Raw genomic sequence first — 21,171 nt, forward strand, 5'->3', positions numbered from 1 at the left:
TATTATCTCTCAATTTAAACACTTTTCACATTTTATTCAAATCTTCAATTATTATTCAATTAAGCACATAATTAGGGATAAAAATATTAGATAAGGACAAATATATTATTAAATCAAATCCCTAAAATCATTTCAAGATTTCGCCTTATCAATCCCCCCACACTTAGCCTTTGTTCGTCCTCGAGCAAATCAAAAGAATAAAAATATTATGAAGGAATATTCAATGATTCACCACACAAAATGACACAATCAACACCTTTCAACATACCAAATTCCGTCACACTCAATCAAAAGATCACACGTCAAAAATCATAAAATTCACTTTCATTGCAACTTCAAAACTCAAGCATTCACTAGAAAAGATCAAGATAATGAGACGTGTGTAGTGTGGAGGTCAAAACTCATATTCCTCAAAGGTGTTTTAGTTCAAGGAGTGCTCATATTTTCTGATTTCTTTTTTTCATATAAAGAAACTCTCCATAAGCTTATCTTTCATATCTTCCTCCACTAAATGTTGGAAGAATATAACCCGGTCAATAGGTCTTTTTAAGCTTATAACGTTAGGCCACGGCTCACGGCTACAATAAAGGTAGGGAGATTCTAAATGAGAGAAAATAAACAATTTAATCATACAGCGCACTCCTTCATCTCTTATCTTCTTTACCTTATGGAATTTCATCATTCATCCACCTAACTTTTTCATCTTCCTTGTACTTTCATTCATATTCCCCCATATTTTTTTCGATCTTCAACAACATTCTCTTTTAGGTTTTTTCAATCACCACATCATACAACGTTCAATCCTCCTTTTTTTATAATTATATATATCTTTTTATCAACTCCTTTTTCATTCTTCATGAATTTTTTTTTTTCAAACTCCTCCAATTCTTCTTATCAATCAGCACACGAGAGTTATTGAAAATTTTAAAGCGCTAAAAAGTTTATTTCTCTCAAAATTAAGGTAGAGGAATATTGTATGAGCTAAAATTGGGTAGTTGATGTGGGATTTTGAAGGAATACGAATGGTGGCTAATTGTATGTCTTTGACACACTCCATTCGATTTATTAGGCTCAAAAGGGAATACTAGGGATATGAATGATGCATTGGGTAGTCTCGAAAGGGTCAAACGGTCCAAAGATCGCCTAAATCATCCCTAAGTCATTCTCCTCCGTATTTTCTCCTCGAAAGATAATCAGACAAGTTCTAGATTGTTTCTTTTCTTTCTCTTTTTTTTTTCGAATTTTTTATGAGCACACCTCTTGCCAATTCACAATTAATTCATATAAGTATGACTTAAAGTGCATAGACGATGTCTCAAAACATGATACAAAACTAGTTTGTGCTCAAATCCTTCGGCTACAACTACAGCTCATCTCAATCAATTCTAGGTGTGATTCAATCTCTCGAGTGATCAAAAATCTAGAAAGTCAATTAGTGTGTCATGTAATCACAAGTGCAGTTTCTCAAAGAATAACCAGAAAAAAAAATTTCGTGCTCGAGGATTAAACATTGAAGCACATGCTAAGTGAGGTGACGTGAAACAAACACAAATCAAATCCCCCCCCCCCCCCCCCCCCCCCCCCGCCACACTTTAGATTTACACTGCCCTCAGTGTCATGCCATTCAAAAAGAATATAAAATTTGGATGCAGAATAGCAAGAGAACACTTCCCTGACAGTGTTGCTTTAAATTCCATGGACTGTTACATGGGGATGGTAGAATTCCTCAGTGCTGAAAATCTTTTATTTCAACAGTTTAGCTTTTCCAGAATCTAAATCATATTCCTTCATTCCAATATTCCCTACACACACCAAAATCACTAAGAATTAACCTAATAGAATGAAAAAGTAAAAAAATAAAAAAAAAATAAAATGAAACGAAATAAAATAAATCACTGGGTTGCCTCCCAGCAAGCGCTAAATTTCTTATCTATAGCTAGACAACTCCCTTTATAGATTAGGTTGGATCGTGCAAAGGAGTACTCGGCTCCTCTTGCTCCACAATTCCTTCATGAAAAATTTTCAGTCGATGTCCATTCACCTTAAAGGGATTTCCAGAATCTCCACGGATTTCTACAACACCAAAGGGAAAAACTTCAGTAACAGTAAAAGACCCGGACCATTTAGAGCGAAGTTTACCTGGCATGAGTTTCAAACGAGAGTTATAAAGAAGAACTTTTTGTCCAGACTCAAATTCCCTGTGCACAATCCTTGCATCATGCCACTTCTTTGTCTTTTCCTTGTAGATTTTCGCATTCTCATATGCATCAAGACGAAATTCCTGCCAGCTCATTGAGTTGTAGAAGACGATAATAACCTGTAGCTTGCACATCAAAGTTCAAAAATTTGGTAGCCCATAATGCACTATGCTCTAGTTCAACAGGGAGGTGACAAGGTTTTCCATAGACCAAACGAAAAGGGGAAGTTCCTATAGGGGTTTTAAATGCTGTTCTATATGCCCATAATGCATCATCCAATTTAGTAGCCCATTCTTTCCTCGAAGATCCAACGGTCTTCTCAAGAATTTTCTTAATCTCCCTATTTGACACTTCTACTTGACCACTAGTTTGAGGATGATATGGTGTTGCCACCTTGTGCGTGACCCCATATTTAGCCAAAAGAGATTCAAAATTGCGATTACAAAAATGTGTTCCCCCATCGCTAATAATGGCTCTAGGTGTGCCAAATCTTGCAAAAATATTTTTCTTTAAAAATTTGATTACAACCTTAGAGTCATTGGTTCTACAAACACTTGCTTCCACCCACTTGGATACGTAATCCACAGCCACCAAAATATATTTATTTCCTAAGGAATCTGGAAATGGCCCCATGAAATCAATTCCCCACACATCAAACAATTCACGGACTAAAATATTATTCAATGGCATTTCGTGTCTCCTTGAAATATTACCAACACGTTGGCATTCATTGCAATTCAAAACATAAGTGTGTGCATCCTTGAACAGTGTAGGCTAGTAGAATCCAACTTGAAGGATTTTTGTGGCCGTTTTACTTGCCCCAAAATGTCCTCCAGTTGGACCACTATGACAATGAGCAAGTATAGAACTTACCTCTTCCGCTGGAATACACCTACGAATAATGCCATCTGCACAAATTCTAAACAAAAGAGGATCTTCCCAAAGATAATATTTTAAATCTGAAAAGAACTTCTTTTTCTGCTGATATGTAAGATGAGAAGGAATAAATTTGCATGATAAATAGTTGACAAAATCAGCATACCATGGTAAATTAGAGATGACATAAAGTTTCTCGTCAGGGAATTCATCTCTAATTACATACTTACCTTCCTCGGGCTTTTCCAATCTCGATAGATGATCAGCAACTTGGTTTTCAGTCCCCTTTCGATCCACGATCTCTATGTCAAATTCTTGCAGTAGAAGGATCCATCTTATCAATCTTGGCTTGGCATCCTTCTTGTTTAAGAGATACTTCAAAGCTGAATGATCCGTGTGGACTATCACTTTACTCCCTGCAAGGTATGGCCGAAACTTGTCTAAAGAAAAAACAACAGCCAGCAACTCTTTTTCTGTGGTGGAGTAGTTCAATTGAGCTCCTGAAAGTGTCATGCTTGCATAGTAGATTACTTGCAAGAATTTGTCCCTCTTTTGCCCCAAAACAGCCCCTAAAGCAATATCACTTGCGTCACACATGAGTTCAAACGGTAAATGCCAATCTGGTGCAACAATGATCGGGGTTGTGGTCAACTTTTGCTTTAATGCCTGAAAAGCTTGTAAACAATCCTCAGAAAAAACAAAAGGAACATCTTTCATTAGCAAATAAGTTAAAGGCTTAGTAATACTTGAGAAATCCTTGATAAATCGCCTATAAAAACCTGCATGCACAATAAAGCTACGAATTCCTTTGACATTAGTGGGAGGAGGAAGCTTTTCTATGATCTCTACCTTAGCTCTATCCAATTCAATAACTTTTTCAGAAATTTTGTGACCAAGGACAATTCCTTCCTTTACCATGAAATAACATTTCTCCCAGTTAAGTACAAGATTCGTTTCTTCACATCTCTTTAGCACTTTTGACAAATTAATCAAACAAGAGTCGAAGGAAGAACCAAAAACAGAAAAGTCATCCATGAAGACCTCAATATACTTTTCAACCATATAATGAAAAATCGACATCATACAACGTTGAAAAGTAGCAGGAGCATTACACAAACCAAATGGCATTCTTTTATAAGAAAATATACCATAGGGACAAGTAAAAGTGGTCTTATCTTGATCTTCGGGGTCTATGGAAATTTGCATATATCCAGAATAACCATCTAAAAAACAATAAAAAGCATGACCTGCCAAATGCTCTAACATTTGATCAACAAAAGGTAAGGGGAAGTGATCTTTTCTTGTGGCATCATTCAATTTGCGATAATCAATACAAACACGCCACCCAGTCACAGTTCTAGTGGGGATTAATTCGTTATTTTCATTTTCAACAACAGTGATTCCCCCTTTCTTAGGAACAACATGCACAGGACTTACCCACTTGCTATCGGATATAGTAAAGATCATACCTGCATCAAGGAGTTTGATTACCTCCTTTTTGACGACCTCTTGCATAGCTGGATTCAATCTCCTTTGAGTTTGAGTGGTGGGAGAGTGCTCCTTCTCCATTAAAATTTTGTGCATGCACATGAATGGATTTATTCCCTTGATGTCAGCTATGCTCCATCCAATGGCATATATGTGATCCTTCAGCACTCTCAAGAGCTTATCTTCCTCATCACCTGTCAAGGAAGAAGAAACAATTACTGGCAGTTTATCTTCTTCCTTCAAAAATAAATATTTTAAATGAGGAGGAAGTGGTTTGAGTTCGAGGAATGGGGCTTCTTCTATGGAAGGTTTAAGCGATTTTGGAATATGCCCCAGTTCCCCAATCTTCGAATTCAACGATCTTGGCAAAGGCTTTGATCCCTCCAAATAGTTCATACATTCCTCCACCTCTTCTCTGTCTGATTTCGTGGACTTTGGGTTCACCAAAAGCTTTTCCAGTGGGTCTTCAATCAAAGTATCCTGCACACTACACTCAACAATATCATCAATAGCATCTATTCTATAACAATCAGAAGATCCAGGATATTTCATACTACGAAAGACATTAAAAGTTACCTTCTCATCACTTCAACCTCAAAACTAACTCACCTTTTTGCACATCTATGAGAGTTCTTCCAGTAGCTAAGAAAGGACGACCTAAAATTAGGGGGATCTCACGATCCTCCTCCATGTCTAGCACAACGAAGTCAACTGGAAATATAAATTTATCAACCTTAACCAAAACATCCTCTATAACCCCTCTAGGATATTTAATAGACCTATCAGCAAGTTGAAGGGAAATAGTGGTTGGTTTAACCTCTCCAATCCCCAATTTCTCAAAGCAGGAATAAGGCATAAGATTTATGCTAGCACCAAGATCACACAATGCTTTGTTAAAATTAGAATTACCTATAGTGCAAGGAATGGGGAAACTACCTGGATCCTTAAGCTTTGGAGGTAATTTATTTTGCAAAATAGCTGAACATTCCTTAGAAAGCTTAACAGTTTCAAAATCAACAAGTTTCCTCTTTTTAGTCAAAATATCTTTCAAGAATTTAGCATAAGAAGGCATTTGAGCCAAAGCCTCTACAAAAGGAATATTTATGTGCAATTTCTTAAAAACTTCAAGAAATTTCGAAAATTGTTGATTCAATTGTAGTTGCCTTGCTCTTTGAGGAAAAGGAAGTGTATTAATATCAATATTATCATTAGAATCAAATTCATTGCCTTTCTTACCTGTCTTCCGTGTAGTCTGAGTGTTCTGTTCCTTAGCATCTTCCATTTTTGGTTTCATTCCTCCATCATTCTTTGCCTCCATATCTGTAGAATTCTGCCTCTTTGGCTCCTCTTCCTCGGCCTTGACCATTGTACTCACTGCATTCACTCCTTTCGGATTTTTCTCAGTATCACTTGGTAGTGTTCCAAGGGGTCGATTTGCTAATTTATTAGCTATTTGACCCATTTGAGCATCCAACCTTCGCAAGATAGCGTCATGATTCTGCAGTCTCGTCTCCATTCCCACAACATGTTTCATCATAAAATCCTCATAAATTGGTCTTTGATCTTCTTGCTTGAATCCTGGAGGTGCTGCAGGTACCAATAATCCTTGTTGTCTCACTTGTTGAGGAATGGGCAGTGGAGGAATATGTGTTGGATTAAGGGAATTCTCCGTATTCTTCCAAGACAAATTAGGGTGATTCTTCCATCCTGGATTGTATGTGGAACTGTATGGATTGGATTGCTGTCTCCATTGATTCCCCACAAAATTCACTGCTTCTTCATCAAAGATGGGTTGTTCCTCGATGAATACTCCTTGGACCTGATTTGCTTGATTTGATTTCAGCTGAGAGAATTGATGGGCCAACCCATCAATCTTAGCAGTAAGTGCATTCAACACATCCATTTCAAGAACTCCAGCCTTCTTTTCTCGTTTAATATCTGTCCAACCCGCACTATTTTCAGCCATATTTGAAATTATTTCAAGTGCAACTCGTGGAGCCTTCCTATATAAGCTACCATTGGCTGCCGCATCTAGCATGGAACGCATAGAGGGATCTACTCCGTTATAGAAAATCTGAACGTGTTCAGATGAAGAGAAACCATGTTGAGTACACCTCCTCAACATCTTTCTAAATCTTCCCCAAGCTATATGTAATGTCTCCCCATCTTCTGGCGAAAATGATGAAATATCCATACGCAGTTGTGCTAGCTTGGTGGGTGGAAAATATTGATTCATAAACATTTCCACCAAACCATTCCATGTAGTAATAGAGCCAGCTGGTAAATCTCTAAGCCATTCTGCTGCTTCATCATGTAAAGAGAAAGGGAATAGTCTCAATCTTATGACATCCGTGCTCACTCCACTGAATTTGATTGTGTCACAGATAGATAGAAATCCCTCCAGATGTGCATTAGGATCCTCGGTTTGCGATCCTCCAAATCTCACGTTGATATTGTATCATTTGAAATGATGGATGGCTTCAACTCAAAGTTATTTGCTTCCACAGTAGGGCGAGTGATGCTAGAACCATAACCTCCAGTGGTTTGTCTAGTGAGATCATAGACAGTGTGATCATCTTCCTCGTTGTCCATTACTTCCATCCCTGCTGTTTCAACCTCGTCCTCTGGTTTTAACTGTTCTTCCACGTCAAAGTCTGAGGATTTCTCCCTTTGTGCTCTACGTCTCCGTCGAAAAGTATTCTCAATCTCTGGATCAAATGGCTCCAATTCTGTCCTTCCTTTAGCACGGCTCATGCACAGTAAGATAATCCCTGAAAATAAATAACAAACTTCAAACGTACTAATATGCGTAGAATCGACAAAATAAAATAAAAACCTAATCTCAAGAAAATAATAAATACTAATATTAAACAATTCAATCCCCGGCAACGGCACCAAAAACTTGACCGACGATTTCGGTTGGGAATAAATCTAGCAAGCGGACTAGGTCAAGTAATAGAATTTGGAGATGAGTCCAGGTATCGTACCCACAGAGATCGATATTTAATTACTAGAATATGAATTATTTTTCCTAATTTAGGCTAAATAAAGTTCAAATGATGGGAGAGATAGATTAATCAAACTAAATTAAAAAATTTAAATAAATTAACTAAAGCAAAAAAAAAAATCCAAATTATTAAACTAGACGAAAATTCAAATTATTTAAAAACGACTAAGGCACACAACGGTACCGAGATAATTTATAATCTACGTGTCAAATTCATATTCAATAAATTAATTATTTAATTCACGACGGAATTCCCAAAATTATTTATTAAACGATTCCTCGAATTAATAAACCTAATTAAATCTAACAGTCCAATTATTCCTAACTTAATTTAATTAGATTAACCGCATTAGATCGCTGTGAAATTCCAGTTTTTCAACCTAAAGTCGCACACTGAAATCGAATATTATTTCTAGTCAATTTAACCATGTGTTGATTGATGTGTGAGGCAAATATTAATCTATCGCCTTCCAGTTTTAGATTAACTAACAAATATTCAATTTAATTGGCCGGATTAAAAGAACACGTGATAAACGACATCAATCAATGAATAAAATAAATAATCTAATTGAATTAAACTCAAAACATCAAAAAATAATATGTCTCGGCCCCTATCATGGCCTTAGTCTATAAAAATCTACTCCATAAACTTAAAATAAAATTCAAAATCAGTGTTTAAATTTAATGCAGAAAACATGATTAAGAAGGAAGGAAAAAGATTCTCTGTGATTTGTAGCATGTGTGAGGAATTCCTCCAACAAAAGTCTTCTGTCTTCCTCTCCTCTTTTCCTTCTTCCGCGCTGTTCTGCTATTCCGTCTGCTGCTCCTGTGCTTCTGTTATCGGCTGCTCTCCTTTTTTCTTCTGTACGCTTCTGCCCTTTTATTCTTCTTAATGGGCCTACTCCTTCCTTTCCTTTTTAAGCCCATCTCTGTAAAATAAAGTGTAGATAAGAAATTTATACAGATTTACATAGATTTTTCCAAGATTTCAATATCATCAAGGAATAGAATATAAGAGTATTTAATTTCCTTTCTTCTGATATTTTGTTTCCTTTGAAATCTAGTAAATTTATATTATCTCTCAATTTAAACACTTTTCACATTTTATTCAAATCTACAATTATTATTCAATTAAGCACATAATTAGGGATAAAAATATTAGATAAGGACAAATATTATTAAATCAAATCCCTAAAATCTTTTCAAGATTTGGCCTTATCAAAGATCAGTGAAGATTCAAAGCGACAACAAGAAGAAGCTGAAGAAAAAGAACGAGATACAAAACAAAAACCTTCTTTAAGAAATAAAAGAAAGGGCACGCTCATTGCACATTAGCTTTCAGAAGCAATCATCCAAGAGGGAACTCTTTACAGTTATATCAGCTTAGATTAAAAGCTTCTTTCCCTCAGTGTGCGAGAACATCCTTGTTCAGTTCTCACACCCAAACACTCTCAACAACTCAAATACAGTCTTGCACAAAGACGTTAAACTTGTGTATGTAGTCTTTGACACAGACGTTAAAGAAGTGTTGCTGGAAGGTGCTGTCTTCAGTCGTAGCTAGGAGTTCAGTTTAGGCAGTAGTGTAAGTCCTAGCTGAGTGGGTTCGTTCAAACAATAGTATAAATCAAAGTCTTCTAGTGTATCCTACCCGAGGAGGTAGAAGGGGTGACGTATGAGCAGTTGAAGTCTCCAAACATCCATAAACATATCTTGTGTATTTAACTGTTTAACTATTGTTTTCAAACTGATTTAACAAGTTAAAGCATACGTTGGTTCAATTCTCATCATAACTGAACTAATAAATGCAAAAACGAATCTAGTCTTTTGGTTATTCAGTTACACATGATATACAAATATATCAGTGTCTCTTAACAAAGGATTATTTCGAGTGTTTTTCGCTTGGTTCTATACCAAACTCGATCTAATTCATCGATATATACATTCTTAGAACACGAGCTATTGCAGCTCTTGGAGAATATTTCGTTTGAAGCATTCGAAAGATGCTCAGCAAACGATCCTTCATTATTGACTTAGCAAACCATAACCATAATAACGAGTAATACGTATACAATCACACGCAACAGTGAAAATATTTTTACTTAACATAACATTTCATGAGCATGCATAAACATAAATGTTTTCCTTTTATCATAAACATATTTCATTTCATCATATACGTATATGTTTTCATTTTCGTTGAATTCAGATCGTTAATTGCGACTTTTGTATTAGCCGAAGGTCGATGGATCCATCTACGTGTAACCACAGTATTGGACGGCGGTGACATCAACGACACTCTCACCCGTCAACTGAGCCTTGGCCTTACATATCATCGTATTATCGTATCATTGTATCATTGTATTAGTCACAATTACTTCACTTCCTTCAACATTTCATATTTTCATCACTTTCCAAAATTCAAACATAAAAAATAATTTTTCTTTTAAACCAAGCATGCAACATATCTTTTAGAGTTAATGTTTCATCATAAATTTACATAAACATTTAAATAATCATATGAGCATATTTTACAGCATTCAGGGCACTACCATGATGTTTACTATTTTTCAGGTGTAAAATGACCGTTATACTCCTAGACGTAAAATTTTTCGATTTTGACTTTTTCTTATTTTCGTTAACAGCGGACCATCCCAAATAAGTATTTAAGCTTGAATAAATTTTCTTATATTTTTATTTACCCCAAGTTCGCAGCTTTTGATTTATTTCATAATTATTAATTCGTAGTGTTTTTCAAATCCCAAATTAATTTCAAACTTTATTATTAAATTCCCAAATTTTAAACATACACTTTTATTACCAAAATTACCCTCATGAACCACTGATTCAACCCCCGTGGTCCACGGTTCAACCCTTAACCAATGAAACCCTAAAAAATTGATCCCCCAAGAACACCCTCGAGCCATCTCCCATTTTCTTTGTGCCGAGCCCGAACCACCCCGAGCCAAACCATTCCCAGACCACCTATGGATGCTAGTGACCAGCCGTGACCCCTAGAACCAGCCCCTAGCCCGCTGCAATCCTCTTGCCCTTAAAAAGAAGCTGCACGAGTCCTTCATAATGCTCCCATGACTCCTAACTCCACTAGGACTCCTCGCACAGGCCACTACCTGAGCCGTCACCGTCTGGACCAACCCTGGACCACTCTGTGACCTATCCTAGACCAGCCCTGACCACTCTTTCCGAGCCAACCCTTCACGCACAGTAGCCTCTCTCGGGTATCTTGGGAAGAGTCCTAGCTCGCTTAGACTCTTCCCTAGCCGATGCTACTTGAGTCCTAGTGTGGCTAAGACTCCTCCACACACCCAACCATGTCCCAGCCCGGCCCTGGTCAAGCCTTGGTTAAACCCTTATGACCGAACCTTGACATCAAAACATGCAATAACTTGTTGGAGCTTGTTTCCTAGCATGTGCAGCCTATCACCGTGCATGTAATGACCCTTAACTCGTGTGAAAATGTTCCATCCTAATCCCCTAACATGGCAGCCCTTTCGTGCAAACATATATCAAGTTTTGGAACAAAATTTCATACCTTAACCACATATATATGAATAAAACGAAAATATTCAAAAAGGAAACACGTTTTTCATGCAAACAATAATCAGACACATATTAGGATGTAATGATGAGAAAAGAAATGTTTATGGCGTGCCTTTGTGTATATTACGCATGAAAATACGTTGAGATGCGAAGAACGGCGAAGAACGTAGAACCCTTGCTGAAATCCTTCAATACTGATGCTTCCTTCTTGATAAAATTACGTGTGTGCATGTGTTTTGATGGATGAAAAGAGTCCTTGTGTGCTTGAGGGGAGGGGGCGTGTGTTTATAAGGTTTAGGGATATGGTTTATGGGCTTATTTAATTAATAAATAAACTTGCATGCAAGCTTGGGTTCATTAGTATGCCATATACTAGGCCCAATAGGCCCATTAGTGCATATAAAAATATTTCGTTCAGGAAAATTCGTGAAATTATTAGTCAAGTTGTCAAAAAATTCGTATTTTTTTTGAAATTCGAATACCGATAAAAATTACCTCTCGTCGTACAAAGTCACCTCAAAACTCTTTATTTTAAAAAATATCATAAAGCATCAACCATATTTTAAATAATTAAAAACAATTATTTAATGAAAATAATTTCTATTTTTCAGCCATCGGTCTTCTTTTCTCGATTGCATTTCGAATAACATTTTCAAAATACAGTTTTATGCATTCAAGTAAAAAACTACTTCATAACCATATAAATATATCAAACATAATTAATTTAAGCAATTAAAATCATTTATTTAGTCATTTTTCATTTTCCCAAGATTCGCATACAGTTGGATTACGTCGTTTTATTTTTAGACCTTACAGATGCTATTTGTGTAGTGGTCGATAGATTGTCTAAATCAGCTCACGTTATTCTGTATGAAAGAACTTATTCGTACAAGAAAATGGCTCGTTTGTATTTATAGAATGTAGTCAGACTACATGGATATCCAGTTGCAATAGTCTCAGATCGTGATCCTCGGTTCACATCAAAGTTTTGGAATAGTTTCCAAAAAAATTATGTACAACACTTGCGATGTGTACCACTTACCATCCTCAGACAGATGGTCAGACAAAGCATACAATTGCAGACACTCAAGGATCTACTTTGATCTATAGTTATGGATTTTAAGGAAAGTTGGCAGGAAGCTTTGCCATTAGTGTAATTTTCTTAGAATAACTGAAATGTCCAATCATTTTAAAATTCTATTGAAATATTATTTTTAATATACGACCGAAAATACATACACATCAACATTCACATAAGTTAAACACACATTTTAAAAGGTCATCAAACCTATGAATCAAAAGAACTGCATTTAATTAAATCATAAAATGAAATCAATCTCCTAGCCTACGTAGTTAAAAGATAGACTTGAACAGAAAAAAAAATTCTGATAAGTCAACGACGTATAACAAGATTCAAAAACACTTAATCATATTGCTTAAACTCATGTCTCATAAACGTAATATGCTGGAAGAAATGCAAGGTCCTCGGGTTTTCACGTGCACCCCCATCTCAGCCTACTGAGTCTTAAACGCCTCCAGTCTCCTCAACCGTATGGCCATCTGCATCAATCACACCTACTGAGTCTGAAGAGTCAACACACCTGAGCCGTTATAACAAGTACATATACATATAATGCAGTAGTGAAAAGTACATTAATTAAATATGTAGAACCCGTAAATCAGTCTACGTATAAGCCATGCATAATTCTAGATTTTTAAATTTAATTGACTTCACTGCATGATTATTTTAAATGCATTTTTTTGAAGTTAATTATTTTATTATTTCAGTTCAGTAGTTTGATTTTTAGCATTTCAGTTATTTCAGTGAGGTCGGACCGCAGTTGGAGTTTTGAGATAGAATTTAAGATTCGAGAAATATTTCCAGAAGTTAATTTAGCTAGCAACTAAGTTCATTTAAGTTAGAAAGGGAGGTTTGAGGATTTAATTTAATTATTTGAGGTGATTAAGAAATGAACTCATTTAAGTTATTTAATTAAGGGGTTAGCTCACTAAATTATTTAAAGGATTAGTAAGGCTTTCAAGGATTATTAGTTGACTAGATAACCAACACTTCCCACTCATTTTATTAGCATAATTTCGGCCCCATAGTTGCTAGGCAACTCAATTGCCAACTCATCAACCTTTTGACCATTTCTTTGCATGTAAGTTGTAGGATAATTCTAGGATTTTTGGGAGCACAATTTAATTAATTAATGGACATATCCTAGACTAGAAAACAAGCTAATAATCGGCCACCCCTCCTAGAAGCTTCCAAGAAGATTTGATAGCACACCACAATTCAAATTTCAAAGGAGAGTGGACTTAGTCTTGATTCATTCCTTATATCTTGCACCCTTTCTCCTCACCTTCCTAACCATTTTTCCCCTCTCATTTTTTTCGAAATCTGAGTGAACTTTTTAAGCTGAGAACCGTGGGAATCCAGTAGGAAAATAAGGGAGAGAAATTCAGTACAAGAAAGGTAGAGAAGCTAGCCACTCCGTCTCCTCCGCGCCGAGTCGTCGCATCCTTTCGTTTTTCCATCAAACGAATCAAGGCATGTCTAGATTTCTTTCAAAACCTCAATAAAGTCATATACTGAATTTTTAATATCACATGTGCATGATTTTTATCATGAAAACCGAAATATTCATCAAAGAACTTTTAGAAAATACTTGCAGATTTTTGGCACCTTCCTTGGCAACCTCACGTTTTTCTGAGTTTTGGTGGGTTCAGGTTAGGGATCGACTCCAGGCTCCCATGGTGACTCTTAGACACGTAATAGGATGCATTAGAGTCATATTGGTCCGTTCGTTCAAGCCCTTTGTCGCTGGAAATTCAGAATTCGACAGCAACTTCAATTCTACCATTTTTGCTTTTCGAAATTTCAGTTTTATGTCAAGGGGATTTGATTTGATCTTGGCTGCCCTAGGGCTTATAGCCCTGGTTAGATCACTCCCCTAGCAAGTCTAAGACGTGACTAAGTCACCCTTTTGGTGGCTGGGTCCATGGCTCATCGGTTTTTAATCAAAACATCACAACAGCCCCTATACCCCTTCGGCTACTTCGGTTGGACAGCTTTTGGTTCGTTTCTTTTGTTGCTTGGTATGGATCTTGGTTGGCCTATGGCCCTTAGCCACGGTTCATACCATGCCCCAAGATGTCTAGGTCGTGCCATGGTCAATCAAATGGCCACTGGAACGACACGAGACAACAAGCAAGCAAATCACACCACACGCGCATCAAATGCTCTCTCGATGGATCTTCTCGGTTGGTTGCTGGAATGGTAAAGATTGTGGCTGGCCTAGGGCCCTTAACCATGGTTCATATCATTCCTTGGGATTTTGGTGAGAGGTTTTGGTTGGCGGTTCAAGCCCCAATGGCCGATAGCCTCGAAAACGACACAAGGAAAACAAGTGCGCAGCTGCTGTATTTTTTTTTTTGACAGCAAGTATGCTGCTGTTCAGAGGCATCGTTCGAGTTCTCGGTTGGCTTTAATCCTATGGCCTTGGACTGGACAGTGCCCCTTTGAGTTGGGAAGGTCATGTTTTCGACCGTTTGTGATTCGGTTCATTTTTGAGGTCGTACGAGAATTTACAGTGCGATGTGCCAAATTGACTTTCGAAAGAGCGTTTTGTGTTTTGGCCTCCATTCCACCTAGATTTCGACCCTATCATTTTAGGAACATTATTTTATGATTTTTCAGCGTATTTTAATCATGACTATATGTCGGTTCAGGGTCGGTTCAGGTTGGCTCGGGGTCATGATTAAATGCGAAGTCATTAGGCGTCATAGTCGCATCTTTTGAACGTAAATCGCATAGTTGGTCAAGTTTTAGCATTTGCATGTTTTTCATGGCACAATTAAGTTGCAGCGAGCTTGGGGACGATCGAATTCAATCCAGTTGGTAAAATTACGGGAAATTTTCATTATGTCAGTTAATTATTTTACGTGCATTAAATAGAAAATGATTATTTTTGAGATTTATGCGATATGGCTTGTGGTTCATTCACTATGTGGGAGTGTTATTTTATACGGTCGCCAGTGACCGGCCAGCTCAGTTCAGTTTCAGCCTCCCCGGTAGCCAGTTACCGATCAGTTCAGCTTAGTGCAGTGGCACAGGCGTAAAACATAATCTCAACAGAAAATTTTACCAGTTATTTCAGTACAGGGCTCCAAGGAGCAAACATTTTTACTGTGATTATCAGTTCAGTTATGCACGTATTATAATTGCTCAGTACAGATTATTTTCAGCATGCCTCATGACATGATATTTTATCCCATGCATATTTTACTTCAGTATTTACACGTTACCTACGATATATGCATGCTGAGTCTTTAGGCTCACTAGACTTGATTGTTGTAGGTACTGATGAGGCCAGGGCCGAGGGCGGGGACCAGTGAGCCAGCTTGGGTCGGCAGTAGTGGCACCCGAGGACCTCAGTGTAGCAGTTGTTATTTTATTCCGCAAACAATTTTTATCAGTCGTTGGATAATTTTTAAATTGTTATTGTTGGAAAAACTTTATTTTCTTCCGCTGCTATTATTTTAAACATTGAACTTGATTCATCAGTCGATTTTATGAATGAGGCCATTTAAGTTCTTTTAAAAAGAAAATTTTTAAATTTTCCGCAAATTTTCAAGCAAGGAGTTTTAGGCCCTTTACAATTGGTATCAGAGCAGTGGTTCTGTATAGGGTTTCACTACTACTGACCGCGAGAAGCTTACGAAGCCACGTCGTCGGTCTGTAAGTTTTTCAGTTCAGCATTTTGTTCAGCATTTTAGTTAAAGCATGAATTATTTTGTCAGCATGCTTCCAGATTTTCAGTATTTCAATGTTCATTTAAAATAAATTAAGGAATTATGCATGTTAGTTACGTATGGGTTATGTTGGAACAGTATGGCCCCTAGACGCATTTTAGAGCGCAACAGAGAGGAGGAGCCTCGCCGAGAGGACAGGGAGGAGCATAGACCGGAGGGAGACCTACCACCTCCTCCACCGCCCCCACCGGACATGAGTGCCCAGATGTTAGCTGGGATGGCACAGTTCTTCGCACAGTTTGCGGGGGACAATGCCGCTGCCGTAGCCGTAGCCAGGCCGAAAGGGCCCGAGGCTGTTTATGAGCGATTCATGAAGATGCGCCCGAAGGAATTCTCTGGGACATCTGACCCCAAGGTTGCCGAGGGATGGATCAAATCCCTCGAGGTTATCTTCGAGTTCATGGAGCTGGGAGATGCAGACAGAGTCCGTTGTGCCACCTACCTGTTCACTGGAGACGCCCGCTTATGGTGGGAAGGAGCTTCGGTAGCCTTGACTTTGGCTACACTTTCATGGACCCGCTTTACGGAAGTTTTCTACTCCAAATATTTTGCTGAGGAGGTTCGCACCAGGCTGACCACCGAGTTCATGAGTCTGAGACAGGGGGATATGACGGTTACGAAGTTTATCCGTAAGTTCGAGAGGGGCTGTCACTTTGTGCCCCTGATCGCGAATGATGCCAGAGCCAAGCTGATGCACTTCCTGGTGGGTTTACGGTCGATCTTGCGCCGGTATGTTAGGGTATCTGACCCTGCTACTTATGAGATTTCCGTCTCCAAGGCGTTAGCCGCAGAGCAGGATCTGCGGGATATCGAGAGGGATCGCCAGGGCAAGCGCCCAGTCCAGGCATCGCACCACCCTCCTCCTCATCAGCATCAGCAGCAGAATAAGAGGCCTTTTCATGGACCGCCCAGGAACTAAGGCCAGCAGCAGCAGCAGCAACAGAAGCGGGGATGCCCAGCCCCGAGGACTCAGGAGCACCCAGTCTGTCCCAGGTGCTCACGTCGCCATCCTGGAGCATGTATGGCTGGCTCAGGAAAGTGTTTTAAGTGTGGCAGTCCAGACCACATGTTGCTGCAATGTCCTCGGAGGAATCTGCCTACCCAAGGCAGAGTTTTTGCTCTCCATGCCGCGGAAACCAACCCGGAGACTATGTTGTTGACAGGTACCTTTAAACTTTAAGTTATTATTTGAATTTCCGTGTTTTGTGAATCGGGATTTAGATTTGAACTTAGAACTGTTATAGGATTGCATGCTCTACTCAGATTTATTTTGGGGGAAATTAAGCTAGAAGAACCTTGACCTTTGCATGTCTATAAGTTTAGTTTTTGTAACTACTGGATTCAACTTAGAGCTCCGCTCTTTCAGGGAAAATTTTTATATCTAGTTCCGCTACCAAGGCCTTGATAGATTCAGGGGCCACACACTCGTTTATTTCGGAGGTCTTTGCAAACTTTCTCAAGATCCAGACCATTGGGCTATGTACAGCCTTTTCATTAGTGTTGCCGTCAGGCGAGGAGATGGCAGCCACCAATGTTATCAAAGATATAGACCTTGAGCTGCACGGTAATCTTGTTTATGCGGATCTGATTGTGCTACCGATGCCAGAATTTGACATCATCCTAGGGATGGACTGGCTATTGAGGAACAGAGTGTTGATAGACTTCCAGTGGAGATCTGTTCTTGTCCGACCGCCTGAAATGGAGCAGTTCTTATTTGAGCCGGACAGGTACTTTCCTTTACCGCGCATTATTCCTTATGTTCAGGCTTGGAAACTCATGCATAGAGGGTGTCGGGCATTTCTAGCGACCTTTTTATCTGTCCCCGAGGAACCCAGCCAGTCAGCCTCAGATGTTCCGATTGTCAGAGATTTCTTAGACGTTTTTCCCGAAGACGTCTCTGGTATGCCACCCGAGAGAGAGTTGGAGTTTTCCATTGAGCTTATGGCAGGTACGGCTCCGATATCCAAAGCGCCGTACCGACTAGTACCGACAGAGATGGCAGAGCTTAAGAAGCAGATTCAGGAACTTCTCGACAAGGAGTTCATTCGCCCGAGCTTTTCTCCATGGGGCGCGCCAGTCTTATTTGTGAAAAAGAAGGATGGCACGATGAGGCTTTGCATTGACTACCGGGAGTTGAACAGGGTTACAGTGAAGAATAAATACCCACTGCCGAGGATTGAGGATCTGTTTGACCAGTTGCAGGGAGCTTCGATTTTCTCCAAGATAGATCTGTGTTCCGGTTATCACCAGTTGAGAGTGAGAGATGCTGATGTCTCGAAGACTGCTTTTAGGACTCTTTATGGCCACTACGAGTTCCTTGTGATGCCGTTCGGACTGACGAATGCGCCAGCTATCTTCATGGATCTCATGAATCGCGTATTTCAGCCATACCTTGACCAGTTTGTGATAGTGTTCATAGATGACATACTCGTCTACTCCAAGAGTCGGGAGGAGCACAGCAGGCATCTGACCACAGTGTTGCAGACATTGCAGAAGCACAAACTATTCGCAAAGTTCAGTAAGTGCGAATTCTGGTTAGAGAAGGTGGCGTTCTTGGGCCACATTGTTTCTAGCAGTGGCATTGAGGCAGACCCGGCGAAAGTCGCTGCAGTCAGAGATTAGGTTGTGCCTCAGAATGCATCCGAGATCCGCAGTTTTCTTGGGCTATCAGGATATTACAGGAAGTTCATTCAGGGATTCTCATCCATTGCCGTTCCACTCACAGCACTGACCAAGAAAAATGTGAAGTTTGTGTGGAGCGAAGAGTGTCAGAAGATCTTCGATACTTTGAAGCAAGCTCTTATTTCAGCACCAGTTTTGGCCATGCCATCAGGGCCCGGCGAGTTTGTCCTTTATACCGACGCTTCGAAGCTTGGTTTAGGTGCAGTTTTGATGCAGCATGGGAGAGTGATAGCGTATGCTTCTCGACAGCTGAAGATCCATGAGAAGAATTACCCTACCCATGATCTAGAGTTAGCGGCCGTAGTTTTTGCTTTGAAGATTTGGAGGCACTATCTGTATGGAGAGAAATGCCAGATCTTTACCGACCACAAGAGCCTTAAGTATTTCTTTACGCAGAAGGAGCTGAATATGCGTCAGAGGCGTTGGTTGGAGCTTGTGAAAGACTACGATTGTGACATTAGCTACCACCCGGGCAAAGCTAATGTAGTCGCGGATGCTTTGAGCAGGAAAGTCGCAGTGATGGCTCATTTGACGATTCAGAAACCTCTTCAGATCGAGATGCAGAGGTTTGATCTTGAGACTTACCCTCGAGGTAGAGTTCCTCGTCTATCTACCTTGACCATTCAGTCTTCCCTTTTGGACCGTATTCGCAGTGGTCAGGCCGCAGATGAGCAGTTGGCACAGTGGAAGAAGAGAGATGAAGCCAAGGGCAGTGTTTTGTATTCAGTCAGCGACGGTATTGTGAGATACCGAGATAGGATATGGGTTCCTAGCAGTGATTCTATCCGAGCAGACATCTTATCAGAGGCCCATACGTCCCCGTACTCCATTCACCCTGGGAGTACGAAGATGTACAAAGATCTGCAGCTATTGTATTGGTAGCCAGGGATGAAGAAGGACATCAGACGGTTTGTGTCCAAGTGTCTGACCTGTCAGTTAGTGAAGGCCGAGCATCAGAGACCAGCAGGTTTGCTCAAGCCTCTCCCTATTTCTGAGTGGAAGTGGGAGAACATTACCATGGATTTTGTGACCGGATTGCCGAAGTCAGCCAGGGGATCGAATGCTATTTGGGTGATTGTAGATCGTCTTACCAAATCAGCGCACTTCTTGCCTATTAAGACGACTTTCACCATGATTCAGTATGCAGAGCTGTATATCCGAGAGATAGTGCGACTCCATGGTATTCCAGTTTCGATCGTATCCGACAGAGATCCCAGATTCACTTCCTCATTTTGGAAGAGCTTGCATTCGACTTTGGGTACGAAGCTGCTTTTTAGCACAGCTTTCCATCCGCAGACAGATGGACAGTCGGAGCGAGTTATTCAGATTTTGGAGGATCTTCTTCGCGCTTGCGTCATTGATTTCTCAGGGAGTTGGGAGTCGAACTTACCATTGGTAGAGTTCACCTATAACAACAGTTTCCAGTCGTCTATAGGTATGGCTCCGTATGAAGTACTGTATGGCCGCAAGTGTAGATCTCCTGTTCCTTGGGATGAAGTAGGAGAGAGAGCAGAGTTGGGTCCAGAGATTGTTCAGCAGGCAGCAGATGTAGTAGTCAAGATCCGTGATAGGATGAGGACTGCTCAGAGCCGACAGAAGAGTTATGCCAATCAGCGGAGGAGAGACTTAGAGTTTGCAGTGGGCGATCATGTCTTCGTGAAAGTGGCACCTATGAAGGGTGTCATGAGATTTGGGAAGAAAGGGAAGCTCAGTCCGAGATTCATTGGACCGTTTGAGATCCTTGACAGAGTTGAAACGCTTGCTTATCGTGTGGCTCTTCCGCCGAATCTGGCCGGAGTACACAATGTCTTTCACGTCTCCATGCTGAGGAAGTATATGGCAAATCCTTCGCATGTGCTGAATTTCGAGCCGTTGCAGCTTACTCCGAACTTATCTTATGAGGAGAGACCCGTGAAGATCCTAGACAGACAGGAGAAGAAACTTCGGAACAAGCTTGCTAAGCGAGTCAAAGTCAAATGGCTCAACCATTCTGAGGAGGAAGCTACGTGGGAGTCTGAGCCGGAGATGAGAGATCGATACCCCGAGTTATTCGGTGAGTTCTAATTTCGAGGACGAAATTTCTTTTAAGGGGGGAAGGATTGTAGAACCCGTAAATCAGTCTACGTATAAGCCATGCATAATTCTAGATTTTTAAATTTAATTGACTTCATTGCATGATTATTTCAAATGCATTTCTTCGAAGTTAATTATTTTATTATTTCAGTTCAGTAGTTTGATTTTTAGCATTTCAGTTATTTCAGTGAGGCCGGACCGCAGTTGGAGTTTTGAGATAGAATTTAAGATTCAAGAAATATTTTCAGAAGTTAATTTAGCGAGCAACTAAGTTCATTTAAGTTAGAAAGGGAGGTTTGAGGATTTAATTTAATTATTTGAGGTGATTAAGAAATGAACTCATTTAAGTTATTTAATTAAGGGGTTAGCTCACTAAATTATTTAAAGGATTATAAGGCTTTCAAGGATTATTAGTTGACTAGATAACCAACACTTCCCACTCATTTTATTAGCATAATTTCGGCCCCATAG

At 39.5% G+C, this 21,171-nt stretch overlaps 1 protein-coding gene across 1 annotated transcript; it reads right to left on the reverse strand.

Annotated features, from left to right (window-relative positions):
* Positions 1 to 5,145: 5,145 nt before the first annotated feature.
* Positions 5,146 to 7,316, reverse strand: LOC142521903 (uncharacterized). Its single transcript, XM_075625076.1, has 3 exons — positions 7,009 to 7,316; positions 5,686 to 6,925; positions 5,146 to 5,589 (listed from the first exon to the last, which is right to left on the reverse strand). Exons 1-3 carry the CDS (start codon positions 7,314 to 7,316, stop codon positions 5,146 to 5,148), a joined length of 1,992 nt encoding a protein of 663 aa, XP_075481191.1.
* Between the last annotated feature and the right edge of the window lie 13,855 nt (positions 7,317 to 21,171).

The sequence above is a fragment of the Primulina tabacum genome, chromosome 13, assembly GCF_025594145.1.
Source record: "Primulina tabacum isolate GXHZ01 chromosome 13, ASM2559414v2, whole genome shotgun sequence".
Taxonomy (NCBI): Eukaryota; Viridiplantae; Streptophyta; class Magnoliopsida; order Lamiales; family Gesneriaceae; genus Primulina; species Primulina tabacum.

Bases quoted from the DNA above. Each gene is read 5' to 3' on its own strand.
- LOC142521903 (XM_075625076.1), bottom strand. From the start codon at position 7,316: ATGAGCCGTGCTAAAGGAAGGACAGAATTGGAGCCATTTGATCCAGAG. The intron at 6,926-7,008 runs GTGAGATTTGGA...AATCAAATTCAG, and splicing joins TCAAATGATACAATATCAAC to TGGAGTGAGCACGGATGTCA. The intron at 5,590-5,685 runs GTTTTTAAGAAA...TTGACTAAAAAG, and splicing joins AATTTTCGAAATTTCTTGAA to AGGAAACTTGTTGATTTTGA.